Below are 22,609 nucleotides of genomic sequence, written 5' to 3' on the forward strand. Positions count from 1 at the left end.
TTCACATACAGTAATATATTTTATCATACAGTTCATAAGGATTCTCCTGCAAAAGTTCTGTTAATGTTAAAGGAGCATCCCAATGTTCTAAGGTCCAATACTTGTTTGTAATGATATCTGATTAACATCTTTGATATTGCATTTTGGAAAACCTAACATGATGCAACACACTTTCAAATTTTAAGTTAGGTTTGCTTGAAGAATTATTTTGTCAGAAGCCGCAAATATTAGCATACTAGCAATAAAATAATTGAAAGTAAATTAAATATTGAGTGAAGATTATTTTCTTATTTTGAATAACAGCAGTATGTTAACACCTAACGCTACTATTGCTTTTTCAAAATACTGAAAATGAATCAAATGACTCATGTTAAAGCTTGTATACTAATGAGAACAACTGTGATTATAGGCAATGGAGAAGGTTATTGCTTGGTTTGTTCCAAGCTGGAAGATGATCCCAACAAAAGCACAATTGAAATGGTAACAATGTTTCAACATGTACCATCCACAATAATATAATATCCTACTATGCTCATTTTCACTCTTCATAATTTTGTTCTTGGGGTCTAGTAATATAACTTAACAAGTAAAATATTAACTGCTTCTACACCTGCTTGGCCGCATCGGAAGAAATAGTTAATTGAATCAGTCACTATTATTACTGTTTCCATGTTCAGACTAATCGTTATGTTTTATTTTTCAGGTGCAGTGTGATATGTGCAGTCGCTGGGCACATTTTGAATGTGCAAAATACAATGAAAAAATTGAAATTGCATATGTTTGTAAAAAATGTATAGATAAATAATTATTGTTCTTTGGTCTTTGTTGTTGGAGTGTTTTATTGTTCACAACTGTATGTAAATTAAAGCCTTTCTATTCTTCCTATGAAGTGCTATTGTTTTATTTGAAATGCCCTCAAATAAGGTGCTTTATGGACCTTAAAAGTTTCACTTAATATGTTCAATAGAAAATATTACACATCTATATATATAAAAATGGAATGGGTGGGTCGTCGGGTGGGCCTTTTTTTCATTCCGTCGTTTTTTCGACGTTTTGAAAATGTAGAATGATTATTTGATTTTTTTGTTTTTATTTGATCGTGTCTATGTAGCCGCCGTCGTAATAAAGTATCGCTAAAATCGTCATTTATCGTAATTTATTTTTGACGTATAACGTCGCCGTCGTCGAGGTCAGTGATACCACTGCAAAAAATCTGCTTACGGTTGAAAGACACGCCCTACTCACTGGACAGTTAAAAACACCAATCAAACTAACGATGACATCAAGTATTACCCAATCAAAAGTAGGAAAGGAGGCATCTTCATAAAATGCGTGTGGGATGATTTGCATGAGACGCTGCTTTAAAAAAAAATTATAAAAAAAATACGGGATAAATCCCGTCCAGTATTGATTCAAAACGGGACGCGCAATTTCATTCTCAAACGCGGCACGATTCCGTATTTTAAAGGACGGGTGGCAACCCTACAGTGCCAGGTAACCACCCATACAATCACATTGTGATTCAGACTAGGAATGCAATGAATGTAATTACCCCGATCTACATACAAGGCGAAAGTCTTGCAACATTGAAAGATGATGGTTTGGGATAAGTACACCATACAACATAAAAGAGCTTATGAAGCCTTGAACCGAAAAAAGCAACATCTCAGAGATCGTAAGAAAAAAAATAGGAGCTAATGTCGTTTTACTCGCTGTAGATTTTAGTCAAACATTACCAGTTATTTCACGAGGGAGACCAGCACATCAACTCAACGCGTGTTTAAAATCCATGCTTCTCCCACGCTCAGTTATATGTCGCGTGTTCTCGGGTAGGTGCACCAAAAAATGTATACATTTAAGCATGTAATGGGCAAACAAAAAATGAGGTATACCCGAAGGCACAGCAGTAGTACTTAATGTAACTTTACTTCTTAAATGTTAATGTTTTACTGTTTAATAATTTATACGCTTCTTATATGTTGTTCAAATTCTTTTATCAAAATACCACTGACAGCGCAATGCACGATAACATCGAATGAATACACCATACACATCCGCCCACGGCTGCCCTGCTGTGCGCAGATAGGAGTTGATTGTACAATAAAATAAAATAAAGATAAAAAGACTAAAACAATCATCACCCATAAAGCGGATAGTAGACGTGACGTACTATATGTGTACCACATTTCAAGTGTATAGGTGCAACGGTTTGCGAGCTACAGGTCATTTAAAATCCTGGACAGACACACAAATTGCCACGGTAGCAAATTACAGAAGAAGATTTTACTGTTTAATAATTTATATTTATATGAAATGTGCTTCTTATATATTACTTCATATTCTCATATGATAATGATGTTAATGTTTATATTGATTTCTGTGTTATTAAAACTGCATGTATGTGTGTATATGTATATATATATATATATATATATATATATATATATACTAGCAAAATACCCGCGCTTCGCAGCGGAGAAGTAGTGTGTTAAAGAGGTTATGAAAAAAAAAGGAAACATTTTAAAAATAACGTAACATGATTGTCAATGAAAGCCCGTTTCACTCAGTAAGTCTTATGTGTGTGTTTATGTATGTGTGTGTATATATATGTACATGTGTATATGTAGATATGTATATATATGTATATGTATATAAATGTTTATGTGTGTGTGTATATTATATATATTATATATATATATATATAAAAGACAGCAACAGTTATAACAATGACAACACAATTACATTGACAGTCATGTTACGTTATTTTTAAAATGTTTCCTTTTTTTTTCATAACCTCTTTAACACACTACTTCTCCGCTGCGAAGCGCGGGTATTTTGCTATATATATATACGAGCTGTATATACCCGGCGTTGCCCGGGGCAGAAGTAACCTAATCGGTCAAACACTTACATATATACCAAAGTAAACCTAATCGGTCAAACAGTTACATAAATACAAAAGCAAACCTAATCGATGAAACAGCTTCATATATACAGAAGCGAACCTAATTGGTCAAACAGTTATGCATGTGCAGAATAATTTTACAAAGATTATGCGTGTTAACAATCATTAAAAAGAAAAGATTGAGGAACTCTTCTTCTATATGTGATGAAGCTGGATGAAGCTGACTTGACGAAGACGTAGGTGGCATAGATTGGTTTTTCTAAAACAGAAGAAAAAAATGAGCATCTATTATTATTTTAAATTAGAATGAAAATGAGAACCTTCATTAGAGATAGATTATCCGTATTAAAATATGTGCATGAATAAACTTTTGCTAACTCTCTAGCAAAAGTTTATTCATACAAATTGGCATGGGATGGTTTTGTGAAAAAGTAAAAATTAGATAAAAATAAATTGAGAATGCGTACTTCGATTTGACTGAGATTATCTGTAATGATGAAAAAAAAGTTTAGTATGTTTTTTTTTCCATACGGGAAGGATGTAAAACCTTACATAGGCACCCTTCAGTCCGTACTGAAGGGTACTGTCAGATTCTTACTGACTAAAAAACACCCTTTTTATTCCACAGCTACCCCAAAAACCACTATTAGGCATTACTTTGGGGTGGCAGTAGTTTAGTTATGAAACAGCTGGGTCCTGAAAAAAATCTGTCTTATTAGTGGCTTCATCACATATAGAAGAACAGTTCCTCAATCTTTTCTTTTTAATGATTATTAACACGCATAATGTTTGTAAAATCATTCTGCACATTCATAACTGTTTGACCAATTAGGTTCGCTTCTGTATATATGAAGCTGTTTAACCGATTAGGTTTACTTTGGTATATATGTAAGTGTTTGACCGATTAGGTTACTTCTGCCCCGGGCAACGCCGGGTATATACAGCTCGTACTTTATAATGTTGTATGCAATACAGTTTATTTTGTTATACTATACTGTATATAATGTGTCAGCTTTGCAGTATATTTCAGTCCTTGGAAATGTGTTACTGATGTACCCATATGCATAATGAAGGTAGGATGTTTAGTTAGTGTTATTTACCCCATCGAGATGATCTACCCATATGCATTAAGGTAGGATGTTTCAATAAGGTAGCACCAATCGATAGATATATCTGTCGAAATAAACTACGGTTTGATACTTCGACAAAGTAGGACAAATCGTCAGAACACCGGGGCTGCTCAGAGCCGGGGGGGCGTGTAACTCTGGGCGGGACGGCGGTCCATCATCGTAGCGCGAGTGAGATTTAAAACAGTACCAGCACAACTAGTCCGCGTACAGCAGGCTCGACGTGAGGAGTTTGCTGAAGTCATGTCAACTCGGTCAAACACGTCTCTTGAATGTGCGAAATGCACGTTTGCCAGTCTGAGTGCTGCTAAAATTAAGAAGCCGCGCCAACTCCACCCAGTTTGCTACTCTAAATCCCCCCTTTCTCAACTGAGGGTAAGTAATTTGATCTGAAGTGAGGTTGCTGAGCAAGTCCTCAGCTTCGCTCAGCCCTCTGTGTTCCCAGAGTTTAAGGAAACTAGCCACGTCACCGGCCGTGAAAAGGGAAAAAAAATAAAAAGTAAAAAAAAATTGGGGGGGCAAGACTCGGAGAGGGACCGAAAGAGACTGGAGACGCGGTGCAGACTGGAGAATACCACACGGGAGGACGATCTATAAGCAAAGTTAAGTAAATTAAACAAGTTGCCCACGTCACCCAGCCCTGCCCCTGCTGTTTTTACGGTCCGCTCTCCTTTGCAGGTGTATCTACTCTTTGGGCAGGCTGCATAAAAGAAAAGCATCTTGTTAGAAATCTGCACATCTGACAACATGAACATCTACAGACTGGCGGGCGACATCTCGCACTTAATGGCGATCATCATTTTGTTTGTCAAGATATGGAGATCAAAATCGTGTGCGGGTAAAGTAGTATTTTTATTATGAAAATAAGTAAAATGACAAGCTCTGATACCATTGTTAGAGTAAGCACAGCTGTTATACTTGAAGGCGTTGTTATGATGGCACATTTTCATTAAATTGGTTTTGTATCGATACTTCTACAACGAAATTAAACAGCAGCGCGCCTAATATTATTAAACATACGCAACTGATAGCTCGATAAAAATGGGGCAAATATATTAACTTTTAACTCCTTTAACAAGTTAAGCAAAGCTGCAATTCACCCAAACGTGTGTTACCTTTCCTGCCTGTCTCCAGACCGTGGTCGGGGTGACGCAGGGGAGCTTCTCCTTCGTCGTTTTCAGTGGTGTGAAGCTCCAGGGCCAGAGCCACGTGCTCTGGGGGTAAAACCCTGTCCCTGAGTTCCCTTGTCCTAATTTTCAACAAGGAGCGACACAGAAGGCTTGAAGGCTCCAAAGTTAACTTTATTGAAAATACTTTTTAGGTGCTTGTTTTCAAGTTAACAGAGACCAACGCCAAGAGAGTGATCCGCTACAATCCAACACAATACACACACCACAGACTTCCTCCTTTTTTTTTTTTACAATCTATATTCAAAACTCCACCCCTCAACACCAACAACTCCACCCACATCCCACATTCAGTCTGATCGAGATGTCAGGCTGTGATTTTAGGCTCTGATCCCAACATTACCCCCACTGCTGGATGGTGATTAACAGCACCATTCCAGAACTAAGAAAAAAAAAACATAAATAGATTCCTATATTGCATAACTTTCCTCTCTCTGCAAACAAGTACATTTCAACATATGAATATAAGAAAAATAACAAGAACAAGTTTTCACAGAACAGTTGTCAATTTAGTTCAATGGACCACCCATTCACCAAATTTGTTTGGTGGTCTCCTTTTTCTTCTGGGTCTCGCGGTGGGTAGTGGGTTGAAAGGAGAGCTGAAGATACTCTCTTCCATGCTTTGCAGCTCCGCACTACCCCCACTAGTAGGGTGCCTGTCTTCATTTGTGTAACCGAAGGTGGCGTTCAGAGGAGGCTGATTTGGACTTAATGGGCTCCAAGTCTTGTCATTATCAAGGTCCACGTCCCTCTCGTCTCCTCCTTCCAGGGTAGGATTCTTAAACAGCGCTGATAAATCAACATCTTGTTCAGCAAGATCTGTATCAAGGTTAGGTGGTAGTATTTCAGCGGGCTTCCATGTTTCCGCACTTTGAAAGACCCAGCCATTATCTAATGGGGTGCGGGGGTGGTACGGTTTCAATTTGTCATGATGTACTACCTTCCACTTTGTCTTTGGGCCTTTCTGGATGCGATACACCAGATCATCTAAATGACCAAGAACAAAATAGGGTCCTTCATAAGATGGCAAGAACTTCCGCACTTTATTCTTTACTCTTCGGGTCCCCTTCACCAAATGCCAGACAGCATCCCCAATCTTGTACTGAACCTTACAGATGTTCTTATCATATTGTTTCTTAGCACGAACTACAGACTGTCCTAGGGCATTCCTTACAATCTGATGTGCAAGCTCCAGTCTTTCTCGGAGCTGAATCACATATTGTGGAAGGATTTGATTGTGATCATAGTTTAGGGGCAAGCCAGCAACAATGTCAATAGGTTCCGTTACTTCTCGTCCATGTAACATCATATTGGGTGTAAAACCAGTCGAACTGTGTTTCGTGGCTCGGTAAGCCATTACAGCGTATGGGGTCATGAGGTCCCAGTCCCAGTGGCAACGCTCAGCTGTTGTAGCAAGAATTTTCTGCAAAGTAGCATTAAATCGTTCTACTTGGCCATCTGATTGGGGTCGGAATGGAGTAGTATGTGTCTTCTCAATTCCTAATAACCCACACATCCGTTGGAATACTTCAGATTCAAAATTGGAACCCTGATCACTGTGTAGACTGTATGGCACTCCATAACGGCACACCCATTCTGCAGTAAATACTTCAGCAACTGTAGTAGCTTGATCATTTGGTAGGGAGTAAGCTTCAACCCACTTAGTAAAATAATCCTGTACTACCAGAATATAACGATTATACCTTGCAGTCTCATTCAGGGGGCCCATCAAATCAAGGGCAACTCTTTCCATGGGTGCTCCAACCCGAACAGTCCCCATAGGTGCTTGAGGTTGCTTTGAAGGTCGTGACTTAGCTGCACAGTTGGTACATGTGCGACACCAGAGTGCTACGTCTTCCCGCATTTGGTACCAATAATATCTGGTCTGCAAACGTGCTAAAGTTCGTTCCACTCCAAAGTGACCCCCAACTGGGCCATCATGCATTTGCTTCAGCACCTCTGTACGAAGCTCATGGGGCAACACAATCTGGGGATAGAACTCAGTGCCTTCAGTGCAGTAAAAACGTCTCAGTAGGATGCCTTCCCGGATATACAACCTTTTCCACTGGCTCCAGTATGTTTTGGTGGCTGGGCTGTGCTGCGAAACTTCCGCCCATGTAGGACGTCCTCTTCCCTTGTCTATCCACATCCACACCGGGGCAATGTCAGGGTCTGCCATTTGAGCAGCATGTAGTTGTTCAGTTGTCCAACCATAGAACAAAACTGGCTTATTGGCTTCCAGCAGATGAATCTTCTCCACACCCTTTTGAGACGAATTAATATTTTTGTTCTCACCTTGCTCATCATCATCATCGATTTCTCTCACCAGAGACTCGGAAGTGACAGGTAATTCTACCCCCACTGGCGGAAGATCCGGGTTTATAGTTCCAGGGTCTTCTTTTCCTAGGTCGTCATTCAAATTGCACTGCACAGCTTGATGAAAGCAATTTCTTACCGATGAAGGTTCTGGTATCTTACAGGTGCAGGTAATACGGCAGGGTCTTCTTGATAAGACATCAGCATTGGAGTGTTGGCGTCCAGGCCGATGGACTACACGGAAATCGTATTCAGCAAGTTTCTCAAGCCATCTTGCCAACTGGCCCTCGGGATCCTTCAGTTGTATCAGCCAACGCAGGCTGCTATGATCAGAACGGACTATGAAGGATCTTCCTAGCAGGTACTGGCGGAAATAAGAGGTAAACTCCACCACGGCTAGCAGCTCCCTTCTCGTGGTGCAATAATTCTGTTCTGTTGATGACAGCCTTCTGCTCCCATAGGCTAACACCCTTTCTTCCCCATTCTGCATTTGGGAAAGAATGGCTCCAATTCCACAAGCACTAGCATCTGTATCAAGAATAAGATCACCATCATCAAGGGGATATCCTAGAACGGGAGCAGTAGTAAGTAGTCTCTTTAGATTCTCAAATGCCTCCTGACATTCCTCAGTCCAATGAAAATGGGCATACTTCTTGGTGAGTTCATGTAGTGGATGAGCTACGGTGGCAAAGTCTTTCACAAAGCGGCGGTAATATGAAGCCAAGCCAACAAATTGGCGGACCTCTGAGACGTTGGTAGGTTGGGGCCATTCATGAACTTTTAGAATTTTCCGGGAGTCTGTGGCAATGCCGTGCTCTGAAACAATGTGCCCAAGGTAAGCCACCTGTCTGCGGAACAAACAGCACTTAGCTGGTTTCAGCTTTAAATTGGCTTGCCGTAGTCTGTCAAACACCTGTCCCAGTCGCCCAAGCATTTCCATCACATCTTTCCCCAACACAATAATATCGTCCAGATATACCAGACAGGTCTCCCACTGCATGCCAGCCAGAACACGATCCATTAGTCTCTGAAATGTCGCAGGGGCATTGCACAGACCAAATGGCATGACATTCCATTCGAAGAGCCCTTTTCTGCTGCAGAAAGCTGCTGCCTTGCGTGCCCTGGGCGTCAACTCTACCTGCCAATACCCCGCGGCCAAATCCAAGGTGCTGAACCATTTGGCTGTGGACAGTGTATCTAGGGTGTCTTGGATGCGGGGTAATGGGTATGCATCTTTAACTGTACGCTCATTCAGAGCTCTGTAATCCACACAGAGGCGGTATGTCTGGTCCTTTTTACGAACCATAACTATTGGCGAGGCCCAACTACTATTGCTATGTTGAGCGAGTCCAGAGTCCAAGCTTTGTTGTATTTGTTGGTCTGCATTGAGTTGCTTATCCTGTGCCATACGACGTGGCGGTTGTTTCACAGGATTACTAGGCAGTGTCTGAATGTCATGTTGCACAAGGCTGGTACGCCCCAAGTCATCTGGACCTGTTGAAAAGACGTCGCTATACCGTTGTAGAAGCTGAGCTAGACCATGTCTTTCCTCTGCATTTAGCTCAGCAGAACTCTCTACGTACAGTGTCTGTAAGTGTTTAGGGATAGTGGAGTTGACAGAGCAGTTTGATTGTGGTGCAACTAGAGAAGGACTGTGCTGTATAACATCAGCTGCCTGAAGAAACCCTGCAATGGCTCCCTTCTTTACTGTAACAGCTGCTGATCCAGGATTATATATCCTAATAGGAATGTGGGTTGACCGGTGGGTCTCAACTACAACTCTAGCTACTAGCACTTTGTATTTTTCTATGAATCCTTTAGTGGGGCTTAACACTACATTGCCTTTAGTGGATTCTTGTAAATTGGCATTTCCTGGCACAATATATTCTCGTCCAGGCTCTAGTACAACAGAGTGCGCTATCCGGACAGCATGGAGCTTAGATGGTTGTCGGGGGTTAAAATAAGGCACCTGCTCACCAAACAACACAATCTTTCGGCTACCAAAGTCCAGGCGTGCCTTGGACAGTTCTAGAAAGGGATAACCCAAGATGGCTTCAGTTTCTGTGGCTATGTCAGCCACAAGAAAATCTACGTCCACAGTCCGGGTACCAATTTGGACAGGCAAATCAACTTCCCCAAGTACAGTAATATTTCTATGACTGATGCCCTGTAGTGACTGCACTACTGAATCTCTCAGTATGGGTTTAACATCAGCATTGAGAGCTTCAAAATAATACAAGGGTAGTACATTCCTTTGAGCCCCACTGTCTAACAGTGCATGAACCTCTTTATCGTAAATTAGTAATTGAATACACATTTCAGAACCTTGACCTTTCAGACTGCAAACACTTGGAGTCCTGATCTCTTCATTAGAACCAGTAGAAACAGATGTCTCCAACATCACCCTCGGTTCTAGTACTGCCCTAGGAGATGGACAGTTTCTTTTCATATGTCCAATGCCGGAACAGTTGTGACATCTAATTTGGTGCCAATTAATGTTCGGCTGTCTTCGATTTCTTGGTGGAGGTGTGGTGAATACTTCCCCTTTGTCTCCCGCCTGTGAGAAAACACATTCACGTACAGCTGCTGTCCTTGCTTTTCGATCTACTTGGCTGTGCACACCCCCTTGCATGAGCTGGGTTACACTCCTAGCGGCTCTCTTAGTAGTCTCATACCTATGTGCCAATTCATAAGCCTTAGCCAATGTGCGTGGTCTCTCTTCCAGCAGCTTCTGTACCAGGCTAGCATCACCTACGGCATTTGTAAATACCTCCACCCCAATTAAGTCCTGTTCTGCTTCAGAGCGGTCTGCATACACAATTGACACTTTCTCATAAATGTCATCTCGTAGTACATGCAAAGTTTCTCCTGGTTTACGAACCTTTTGTCTCAGTTCAATTCCCATTGCCACAGCATGTCCTGAAGACGGCCCATAAGTGCCCTCCAGCTCCTCAACAATGCACTTATAATCCCACTGTGCTGATCGGGGATTTTTATGGATCACTGCTCCAGCAGCTCCAACTAAACAGAACTTGAGTTGATCAAGCCTTGTTTTTCTTGACCAATTATTAGCTTTAGAACAGCTCTCAAATCGACACAAAAACTCCCGCCAGGAGCCAGAACCATCAAAATGTCCAGGTCTCAGCACTGGGATCCTTTCAATGGAAGTAGAAACTTCATCTTCCCCACTATCACAGAAAATATCATGTTGCTCATGTCGTGCTGGCTGGCTACGTGTTGCGGGCTTCCCATGCCCCTGTAGAGAATATTCATACCCATCGGCTTCACACAAAAGAACCTTGTTCTGTACCTGGCCAACTGAATCACATGGCAGCACAGGGTGATCATTCATCCAGGACACCTCCGAGGTGAAATGCTGGTCCCTAGTGCTGCTCTTTAATAAACAGCGCTGCATAGCGTTCACAGGTGTGCTCTCTGTAAAACTTTGGAAGCTGTCAGACAGGAAAGGGTTAATAAAGGCAGCGTCACAAGTCACGGTAGGGCAAGGCACGTTAGAAACGCCCACAGTGGGTTGGCTTATTTTCTCATTTTGGGCATGGCGTCCTCTGTATAAAACTTGAGTCTCGATCCCGCTGTCATAAGTATCTTCGTTAGTCACATACGAAATAAAAGGATTGGTTCCGGAAGTATGTGGTCGAACCGCCGAGTAATACTCTTCCCAAAACAGTTCAGGCTTTATAGCGACCGAGTCCGCACATTCTCGGATATCAGTCCGCGCCGCCTGCACGAAAGGGTTACAATGGCGATCACGTTCGCGTCCGACAATCCCATCCTCAACACTCTTCTCCCAGTTTACTAGTGGAAAACGGTGGTATATAGTTTCATCTTCCGTGGGTGATGTCCTAAAGGGGTTGGTGCTAATCGAGGTGGCTTTGGAAAACTCTGCTTCCAGTTCAGCGTCTACCCCGAGTTTTGTCGCCATTTAAAAGCCTCTAGTTACACACTCCACCGACAGAATGCACCAAGTTTCTTTCAGTCTTACAAGCTTCGTGTCACTCACCAGTGTCGGCAGGAATGATCCCGGACGAGCCCCCAGTGTTACCTTTCCTGCCTGTCTCCAGACCGTGGTCGGGGTGACGCAGGGGAGCTTCTCCTTCGTCGTTTTCAGTGGTGTGAAGCTCCAGGGCCAGAGCCACGTGCTCTGGGGGTAAAACCCTGTCCCTGAGTTCCCTTGTCCTAATTTTCAACAAGGAGCGACACAGAAGGCTTGAAGGCTCCAAAGTTAACTTTATTGAAAATACTTTTTAGGTGCTTGTTTTCAAGTTAACAGAGACCAACGCCAAGAGAGTGATCCGCTACAATCCAACACAATACACACACCACAGACTTCCTCCTTTTTTTTTTTTACAATCTATATTCAAAACTCCACCCCTCAACACCAACAACTCCACCCACATCCCACATTCAGTCTGATCGAGATGTCAGGCTGTGATTTTAGGCTCTGATCCCAACACGTGGATACACCATTTCTATTAATTGCAGAGAGAGCAAACACCTTTGAATCTTACAGTCCTGGAGAACTTGGATCGCGTTCACGACTCGAAAAAAATGCCACTGTTTGCTTTCAGGCACCTGGAGGTGGAATCGTCATCAGTAGGCGATGTCTTCCGCCTACAACTACTTTGTTCTGAACATTACAACTGGTGTGCCCCCCCCCCCCCCCCCTCCCCGCAGTGTCATATTTTGTGAAAGAAATGCATGGCCTGCGTTTGGGCAGAGTAACCCGTCTGTTGGTGCCGCTTCCTGGATTCTGATTTCCGTTGACTTGACACCGAGGACGCGTAAAGTCTCGCGGCTGCAGTGTGAAAATGTGACATCTAGTGGCCATTCGTAGAACGTCGGGATTGCATGCGAAACGTTGGAGAAGGGTCTAGTAGTTACTAACTAGTAGTTAGTGATGGGCGGAGTGAAGCCTCACGAAGCATCAACACGTTTGAAGCAATTGTGTCGGAAATCGTATCGAAGCTTCAAAGTATTTGACACTCACCTCTCTAGTGACATCTCCTGGCCATTTTCATTAACGTTACACAAACTTATGATCCACTTCAATGACGTCTGTTACAACTCTTATTGCTTTTATTTTTTCGCAGCTACAGACTGACAACGAAGAGAAGGGTTCGTCATAGTGTCTTATGTCAAAAAAATATAAATATAACTAACGCCGACAGAAAGAATGCACTATACGATAGCAAGAGTTAAACAAAATAAGACGCCTCACCTCATGGATTCCCGGCTCTTTCAATTAGTATTTACTTTTGCACTGTATCATTACAATCGCTCCTGTTATTAGTATTATAATTAACCCTGATCTTTTCTTGAGATCACATTTAATAGCCTTAAATGTTTTCTTTGGTCTGACTTAATTAAAACGGCGTAGACAGAAAATAAAGGTTTATCCCTGTACTTTGCCATGATATAGGTAAGCACATTTGAGAAAGAAAAGGTGAAATCCTTAAATCACAGATGTTATTATTCGATCAAGTATTAAAATATTTCATTTATTAATACTTTACAATATTTTTTGGAGCTCAAAAGTAACGAGTTCGCTGCGAAGAAAAGACGCCGTCAGTGGCTCAATTAACTAAGGTGGTTGCTTTTCAAATTCTGAGTGTAGTGCTATCCCGAGTTCGATCCAAACTAAAGACTCATCCCAGTTAATGATAATTAAAAAAAATAATCTCGAGTGAAATCTTTATAACCAATTTAAACTAAATAATTTTGAGAGATACTGTGGAAGATTCGCATAAGAGATCTGTTCGGGAATCATCCCCACTTAGAATCGCCATCAAAATGCGATGACTAATTGCGTAAGGCAGCTCACGTATTTACATTAATTCATCTTCTATTCATCGCCATTTGACGTCCATGATAACAAACCCACTGTGGTAGATCAGGTTGAATTTGCTCTGCTGCACCAAACATTCAAAGGTGTCAATCCGGAGCACATCAGAGAGGCTGAGAGACACGGCGCAGATCAGTCACCGACACACCGGCACACAGGACACTCCAAGGTGAGCATTGCACGTATCAAGGTCGGCATTAAAGATCATCTTCAGTGCTGAGGCAACAACAAAAAGCAGCGGGATAAACACATCTGTACCTGCTGCCGACAAAGCATTTGCTTTTAACAACAGCATCCCTCCCTCGTGAACACATCTTCAAGGTCCGGACAGGCGATCAGTAAAACGTTGTCTTAGTCACAGCACAGTGCAATAATAAAACATTTCCTAAAACATATAGTTGTCCAGTCTGTATCACTCCTAAGCAATCTTCCAGTTATAGAGGCGCAATTCCAGTTACTAACCCATTTATCGTGTAGCTCTCTTCCCCCCACCCCAACACTGAAAGTAAGAACATATTCCACCTTATTAATTTAATATTTAAAATTGTAAACCGCTAATCCCGCCATCAACAACTACAATAACAGTTGAAATCGTCACTCAAATATTTTTTTTTTGTTATAGACATAAAACAAGATGTCCATTTCCATTTGATAGATCTTTACTAGGTCCACGGTGGAATTTGCTGTTAAATGGAAAGAAAAAGAAAAAGAAAAACAGACTCTTTTGGGTCACAATGGGTGGACTTGGGACCCGAACCCACGAAAGCCTTATTATGGAGCGGCAACGCTACCGCTGCACCACTACTGTTTTCAGCAGGATGTATGTATGTATGTATGTATGTATGTATGTATGTATGTATGTATGTATGTATGTATGTATGTATGTATGTATGTATGTATGTATGTATGTATGTATGTATGTATGTATGTAATGAAGACAAAAACAATTATATATAGATGTATACTAAATGACATACGTTCAGCGTTGCATGAGGTGAAGAATGGATATTTATGAGAGTATTATAGTGAGAGATATGTCGTCACCCGTATTACTAAAGCTTTGCTTTGCAGCATTATGCATTCTACAAGTCGGCATTTGTATGATGTATAATTTATAATTTTATTTTTTGCCACAAAGTATTATCGGGCACAATCATTTAACATGTATGGATCATCCACAAACATTCATTTCAATGGGAATTCTGTCGAGTTTTTGAACTCTGTTGATGCCATATGTACTTCAAATTGGAGCTCGATGAATAATGATTCGAAGCACTAAGCAGACATGCACACTGGAATCATCAAGCTTGGTTAGAAGCATTGAGCAGACATGCGTACTGAGATTGCATCATGACGGAGCTCCGAAGCCTCAGACGTGTAGTACTGAGATCATGACGGGTATCCAAAGCCTCAGACATGCTCAGTGCTGAGATTGCGTCATGACGAGCTTCAAACGGGGCTTTGAAGCCTCAGACATGCGTAGTACCGAGATCATGACGGGGCTCCGAAGCCTCACACATGCGCACTGGGTTAACTGAGGCTTCGAAGCCTCGAGCAGATTCGAAGCCTGAGACATGCGTAGTACTGAGATTGCGTCATGACGGGCTTCGAACGGGGCTTCGAAGCCACAGACAAGCGTAGTACTGAGATTGGATCATGATAGGGCTTCAAAGCCTCGAGCAGACATGGTAACTGGTTACTGAATCTTTGTGAAGCCTCAGCACACTCAAAGGCATTGACATGTATATTTTGAGAGTCTATCTGACACTTAACTCTCTAGTTATATTTTGTAATTCGTATTGACATTACACACTTCACTTAATATAGTTAAAGTACAATTCAGGTAGTTGCTGAGAAGTAATTATTGTTCCTTGTGGATTGCTGTGATTTCCTTTGCCTGATACATAGTGTCAAAGATATGTAGTCATATATCAACTTTATATATATATATAAAAAGATTAGGTAAATCGTGCAACCTTTTTATGGAATGCTTAATTTTGTTCAAAACCGTACGTCATATAGTATACATCTATTAATATAATTTTTTTTGTCTTCATTAGGAGAATACAACAATGATACTCTCGTGTCAATTATACCAATTTAACGTGTATATGTCAAACAACATATTTCCACATCCGCTGCAGTAAGAACAGTAATAGTAGTTCAGTTGTGCGAAGCTCGCTAATTATCCCATGGTGGCTCAATGGTATTGCAACTGTCTCTCAGTAAAAACACCAGGGGTTCGCGTCGTTGATCCTCCACTTGTGAAAGGTTTTTTTTCAGTTCCTCCATTTAACAATACTGTATTTTCAGCTTGGACGGATAGCGAGCGAATTGAGCTGTCGAGGGAAGGTTGGGCCGCCGTAGTCGGGCAGGGGGCACACGTCCCTAATTATATTGTGTATGTAAAGAGTTTCACTGTAAAACGTAATAAGCTTCATATTTGTGTCTTTGGAAACCCTGGTGTTGTACTGAATTTGTATTGTAGAAAAACAAACTACTGTGCAGCATGCCTAAATGTGTCTTTTCGTTTCTGATCGCTATACGGCACTATCAATTTGAGACAATTCGCTATAAACAGTTTCAGCCAATCAGCGCCTTCTAAACATGCAGAATGACAGTGTGAACCTTTATTGTAGCGGAGCAGCATCTTAAAAGTCAGTCATTGTCCTGTTAGACTTTTTACTGTTAAGTGCTACTTGAGGTACTGTTTATAGTACAACAGGTAGCCTACGTAGTTCTTAAATTGATATTGAAATGCACACACAAGTCTCCTAAATTATTTATTGAAATGCCTATACATTTACAGTGTCCGTTTTAGGAAATCGTAGTTTTTACTTGTTCCCGTTATTAGGAATTATAATTTTTCAGTGTCACATATTATTCGTTACTACTCGCGAGTCCCGCATCATTGAGATTCTGATTTATATTTGGTATAAGCAATTTTTTAAAAGGAGCGTTCATTGAACTGACTATAGCAGACTTGTCATCTTCTTAAAATGACTTTATTGATTTGATGTTGACAATCATAAGGTCAAAAACCAAGGAGGCTGAGAGTCTGCATGGACTGTGCTGTTTCTTTTTTTTCGTGACATCGCATCAGTAGAGAGTGCATGATGTTAACAATGCATTCTGTCCTAAATGACAGCGCACACGCTTTTTGATATTTCCTAAAGGCCAACGTGTCTCAGTTTGCTCATTAATATATTTTGACAGTGTATTTTAGTGAGAATGATTATAAACATATTACCCATGTTCATTTCCCATGTAGATATGTAACGTTTGGTGAGAATAAATAAAAAGTAACAACACCTATAATAGTTATGTTGCATTGTTTATGATTAACAAAATTCATAGTTTATCTGAAATGTTCTACTTATACAGTCGATTTATTCCACTTCTGAAGGTGTACATTGTCGGTATTCTCCATTGCAATTGCCCCCGAGTGTAACGTGTGCCAGTGCAACTGAAGGGTGGCAGACGAGCTCACATAATGGGTGACAAGGCACATCCTCACCCTGATGCCGAGGCTCTTGTCATGAATATTCCCATCTTGTGCTTTTTCTCGTTCCTGCCAGTTTACTATTATTATTGGACACGTATGTAGAGGAAATGTGTGTCTTATTTTATGTCTGTGAAAGGAAGGACGGTAAAGCCTTGAATGAAACTGAGTGTTGATGCTTTGGGTAACAAGACAGGTGAGGAGCAGGGAACGTTAAATGAGACAGTGACTGTTGGGGATTGTGGAACTGGAAGATGGTTTACGAATACAGAAACGACAAAAGCTTACTCTATCTGCAATTCTATGTACATCAATGATTTACTCTGTTGTTTTGCAGTTTGGAAGATTACTTATTTACCCCCCAGCGCAGCCTTTGATACGATGCTGACAAAGTCAGGTGCTTTTTTGAAAGTTTCGCTCCAGATGTGCTTATCCAGCTGCTCCTTCTTGTCAGTACTTGAGTGATCTTTATGTTCACCTCCGGATGAAGTCGCAAAGTTTCTTTACAACTTTTTTGTCTCATTAACGCAGAAATCCAGAAGCTTTCCTAAAATTGCAGAAGACACTGTGGATGGCGCTGATTCTGTTTTAAAGACAGTTGTGATTAGTTATGCAGCACACGCTTTTACTCACATTGCTTGTTGGAAATCAATAATACAAATCAGCTACAGATCTGGGAATCTCTGAATAGTAAAAACGTTTAATGAGAGTGTCTTGCGCATATACTGGTGTAATGACCACGTCGGCTTTAGTGAAGCGTTTCTTAGCCTCTCTGAGATGATCGACACGGGGTAGAGTAGATTCTGGATTGTTATAATACGTGCTACCTTATGCAAAATATGCTCATTAATTTGTTACAGATTCTAGGTGGACACGATTCCACACCAAGGAAAAAGGTGCCCCATGTAAATCGTTCATAATGTCTCCAAAATATATTTGTTAACTTTCAGACAAGTACTACTTAACTGTTTTATACAAAATCCTTATTTCAACATATGCGAGCCCCAAATAGAATTTGAACTCGGGTTAGTGCACCTTATCGCTGTAGCAGGAACAACTGCTTTTACACTTTGAGCCAAAGCACTTTAACAGACTAGACAGTGACCAAATCAGCTGCTGACTGTGCAGATATCAATGACGTCATTACGTTAGCGTGCCTCAAAATCACGTGACGGGCGCATTTGAAGCAAGCCTCGAAGCGGTGCTTCGAAAGCTCGACACAGTGTCGAAACCTGAGTATCGAGCGGTCCATCATTAGGTCTAGTTGTAGCCTGCAATACCTATGACACAGATCAGGTAATGCCCATAACGTCAGTCACAAAACGGCCTTTGACTGAGATAACCCTCCTACAACCCTAATCTTAGCCATAGTGTAACGGGGCCCTAATGTTAATCATAGTCTAATGCGATGGGTGTTACGTGTCTGACGTTGAGGCATTACATGACTGAACTCATAGGTAATGCGGTCTGCATTTACACTCTATTGGAGCGTTCAGCTTTGAGGTGGATTGGCTCTGCTGATTTGGCCCCTGAATTGCGTGTCTGTGTGTGCGCGTGCGTACACCCTGCGACTGACTGGCGCGCAGTCCAGGGATTTGCTTGCTGGTCAGGGCGCAGTTTCTCTGGAAAAGCGGATTTAGAGAATGGATGGATGGCTCGATCGATTGTGTGGGCCGTTTATTTATTATTATTATTTGTAGTATCAGTATATGGAACAAGATGATCCGCTGTGGCAACCCCTAACGGGAGCAGCTGAAAGAAGAAGAAGAATTAGATAGATAGATAGATAGATAGATAGATAGATAGATAGATAGATAGATAGATAGATAGATAGATAGATAGATAGATAGATAGATAGATAGATAGATAGATAGATACTTTATTAATCCCAAGGGGAAATTCAGTAGTACTACTGTGTGAAATAATAAAAATACTATTTGTCAGTCCTTAAGTTACAAGCAATAACAGCATTGATCACCATTACTATCTTTAACTTTTTGTCAGCATACTTCGGAAGAAAATTAAATTGAGTTTCTGAAAGAAAGCTTTGAGTAAGCATTTATTGTTCACCTGTTCATTCATTCTTTTCTAACACATTCTTTTCTTTTGCTTTTATATCAATCACATGGCTGGACCCAATCTGCATTAAAATTATAATAATTTCTACTATTCTCAAGATTAGCTCTACTTGGGACTTCTCGCCTTTTGTAGCACCCAGTGTCTTTTATTAATCTTATAACTTTTTTCTTAGGGATCTCTGGGAAGAGTCAGGTGCTTTTTGCTTTCGTCTTCACCACACGTTATCTGGACCTGTTTACCAGTTTTATCTCCATCTACAACTCCGTAATAAAGGTGAGTTTACCCAGGGTTGAAAATGGTAACTGCTTTAGTATTACTGTATTATTATCTGTTATCCAGTGAGTCTTTATCTATATATATATTCATTTTGCATAATATATTACAGTTTTCAACAAAGTCTAATCATAATAAAAACCACAGTCATACTTCTTATTTCCTTTTCGTTATTTATTGCCTTTACTGTATATGGGTGCACATACATTTTTGTAGTGTCCACTGCTTTCCTCCCCTTCCCAAATCCATGCATGCTAGATTAACTGGCAACTGTAAATTCCCGGACTGTACAAGAGAAAGCCCCTTGTGAGGAACTGGAGTCCCCATCTAGTGCCGGTCCTTGCCTTGTGCCTGCATGGGCTTCACCTTCTTGTCAAAATGTGGTGTGGCACTAATACTGAAAAAGTGGGTTCTGAAAAGAGGATGGATGATTTTACTTTTTATAATATTTCGTTATTTTGAATTAATTTATTATTTCCTATAGAATTGCTTGACATCTTGCTATTGTTATGCTCTATGATTGATGCTTTATTGAAGCAATTCTTACTATTATTAATGGGAAAACTTGATTTTATTTAGATTTTTTGTCACAATTATAATACACAGTACAATTAGTATACACAGTATAGTATTTAGCGAAATGCTTAGTTGCTGAACTCTAAGACTGTGCACTAGTAGAAGAATACAATAAAATGCTCAATTCTTTAAATTTCAATAAATATCAATATGTACAGTGACATCCATCCATCCATTATCCAACCCGCTATATCCTAACTACAGAGTCACAGGGCTCTGCTGCACCCAATCCCAGCCAACACAGGGCACAAGGCAGGAACATATCCCCGGGCAGGGCGCCAGCTCACCGCAGGGCACACACACACACGCCAAGCACACAGTAGGGACAATTTAGAATCGCCAATGCACCCAACCTGCATGTCTTTGGACTGTGGGAGGAAACCCATGCAGACTTAGGGAGAACATTCAAACTCCATGCAAGGAGGACCCGAGAAGTGAACCCAGGTCTCCTAACTGCAAGGCAGCAGTGCTACCACTGCATCACCGTGCCGCCCTACAGTGACATTATTATATTAATATTATATCAAATGATTGTAATGGGACAACGTATTATAAGAGAATTCACAATAAGGCATCATATAGCCGTAGGCACTGTCCTCATTTTAAGATGCAGATGGACTGTGGACCGGAGCTCCTCCTCAGTCTCTCTGAATTGGTCCTCACACAGCACCATTAAGATTCTGTTGATGAGGAGGCGGATATCTCTGTCCTGGCCTGACATCACTTAGTGTAAATGTCCTGGAGGTTAGAGGTTGCACATCCAGTGATGCCTTCAGCGGACTGCATCACTCTCTGTTGAGCCTTATGGTCCTGCTATGTGCTTTTCCCAAACCAGGTGGTAATATTTCCTGTCAGGATACTTTCAATGATGCATTTATAGATATTCTTTAGTATGGGGTGTTGCAGCCTAAAATCTCGGAGGCATCTGAGGTCATAAAGATCCTGCCATGACTCTTTCACCAATCTATCGATGTGCTTCGATCATGTCAAGTCCTCTGTGATGTGGACACCAAGGTGTCTGAAACTGTCCACCCTCTCTATCTACTGTAAGTGTTGTTAATGCCGTGGATGTGGTGGTGCATGTGCTGTTTTCTCCCAAAGTCCACAGTCATCTTTTTTGTCTTTCTGGCATTCAGAAGTAGACTCTCGTCCTGAGATCAGTCTGACAGTCTCTCTTCTTCATCCCAGTAAGCCTGCTGATTGTTGTTGGTGATCAAACCTACCACAGCTGTCATGATCAGCAAACCTGACAATTATATTAGTCATGTGCGGCCATGTATAATAAAAATAATCATAACAATAGCATTCTACAACAACAACAACATTTATTTATATAGCACATTTTCATACAAAAAGTAGCTCAAAGTGCTTTACATAACGAAGAAAAGAAAAGTAAAAGACAAAATAAGAAATTAAAATAAGACAACATTAGTTAACATAGAAAGGAGTAAGGTCCGATGGCCAGGGTGGACAGAAAAAACAAAAAAAAAACTCCAGAAAGCTGGAGAAAAAATAAAATCTGTAGGGGTTCCAGGCCACGAGACCGCCCAGTCCCCTCTGGGCATTCTACCTAACATAAATAAAATAGTCCTCTTTGTAGTTAGGATTCTCACGGAGTCACTTGATGCTGATGGTCATACAGACTTCTGGATTTTAATCCATCCATCATTGTTGGAACATCATGGTGCTTTGAGTAGATGGTGGTGGCGCACGCCACCACCAAAAGGAAAATATCAATATGGAAAAGGAAACAGAAGAGAGAGTAGTGGTTAGTACAGATTTTAGAGCCACCATGAATAGTTATTATAATGAACTGGATATACAGAGTATCAGGATTTAAATTACAGTGAAGTTATGAGAAGGCCATGTTAAAGTAATGTGTTTTCAGCAGTTTCTTTAAAGTGCTCCACTGTATTAGCCTGGCGAATTCCTACTGGCAGGCTATTCCAGATTTTAGGTGCATAACAGCAGAAGGCCGCCTCACCACTTCTTTTAAGTTTTGCTCTTGGAATTCTAAGGAGACACTCAGTTGAGGATCTGAGGTTGCAATTTGGAATATAAGACGTCAGACATTCCGATATATAAAATGGGGCGAGATTATTTAAGGCTTTATAAACCGTAAGCAGAATTTTAAAGTCAATTCTGAATGACATAGGTAACCAGTGTAATGACATCAAAACTGGAGAGATGTGCTCGGATTTTCTTTTCCTGGTAAGGATTCTAGCAGCTGCATTCTGCACTAGTTATAAACGATTTATGTCTTTTTTGGGTAGTCCTGAGAGGAGTGCGTTACAGTAATCTAGTCGACTGAAAACAAACGCGTGAACTAATTTCTCAGCATCTTTCAATGATATAAGAGGTCTAACTTTTGCTAAGTTTCTTAAGTGAAAAAATGCTGTCCTAGTGATCTGATTAATATGCGATTTAAAATTTAGATTACAGTCAACAGTTACCCTTAAGCTTTTTACCTCCGTTTTGACTTTTAATCCTAATGCATCCAGTTTATTTCTAATAGCCTCATTGTATCCATTACTGCCAATCACTAAGATTTCGGTTTTCTCTTTATTTAATTTGAGAAAGTTACTATTCATCCATTCTGAGATACAGGTTAGACATTGTGTTAGCGAATCAAGAAATTCGGGGTCATCAGGTGCTATTGATAAATACAGCTGTGTGTCATCAGCATAGCTGTGGTAGCTCACGTTGTGCCCTGAGATAATCTGACCTAGTGGAAGCATGTAGATTGAGAAGAGCAGTGGACCCAGGATAGAGCCTTGTGGA

General features: G+C 40.9%; 2 protein-coding genes across 2 annotated transcripts in view; both read left to right on the plus strand.

Annotated features, from left to right (window-relative positions):
* Positions 1–4,510: 4,510 nt before the first annotated feature.
* Positions 4,511–22,609, plus strand: part of LOC114662003 (ER lumen protein-retaining receptor 3) — a 63,898-nt gene continuing 45,799 nt past the window's right edge. The window contains exon 1 of the mRNA XM_051934856.1: positions 4,511–4,710. The gene's annotated coding sequence lies outside the window, so the exon portion shown is untranslated. The remainder of the gene's footprint in view (positions 4,711–22,609) is intronic.
* The window catches only part of LOC114662002 (ER lumen protein-retaining receptor 3-like), a 35,184-nt gene continuing 17,291 nt past the window's right edge, over positions 4,717–22,609 (plus strand). The window contains exons 1-2 of the mRNA XM_028815285.2: positions 4,717–4,870; positions 19,152–19,252. Coding sequence (XP_028671118.2) covers positions 4,780–4,870; positions 19,152–19,252 — 192 coding nt within the window. The 5' untranslated portion in view covers positions 4,717–4,779. The remainder of the gene's footprint in view (positions 4,871–19,151; positions 19,253–22,609) is intronic.

The sequence above is a fragment of the Erpetoichthys calabaricus genome, chromosome 12 (assembly GCF_900747795.2).
Source record: "Erpetoichthys calabaricus chromosome 12, fErpCal1.3, whole genome shotgun sequence".
NCBI lineage: Eukaryota > Metazoa > Chordata > Cladistia > Polypteriformes > Polypteridae > Erpetoichthys > Erpetoichthys calabaricus.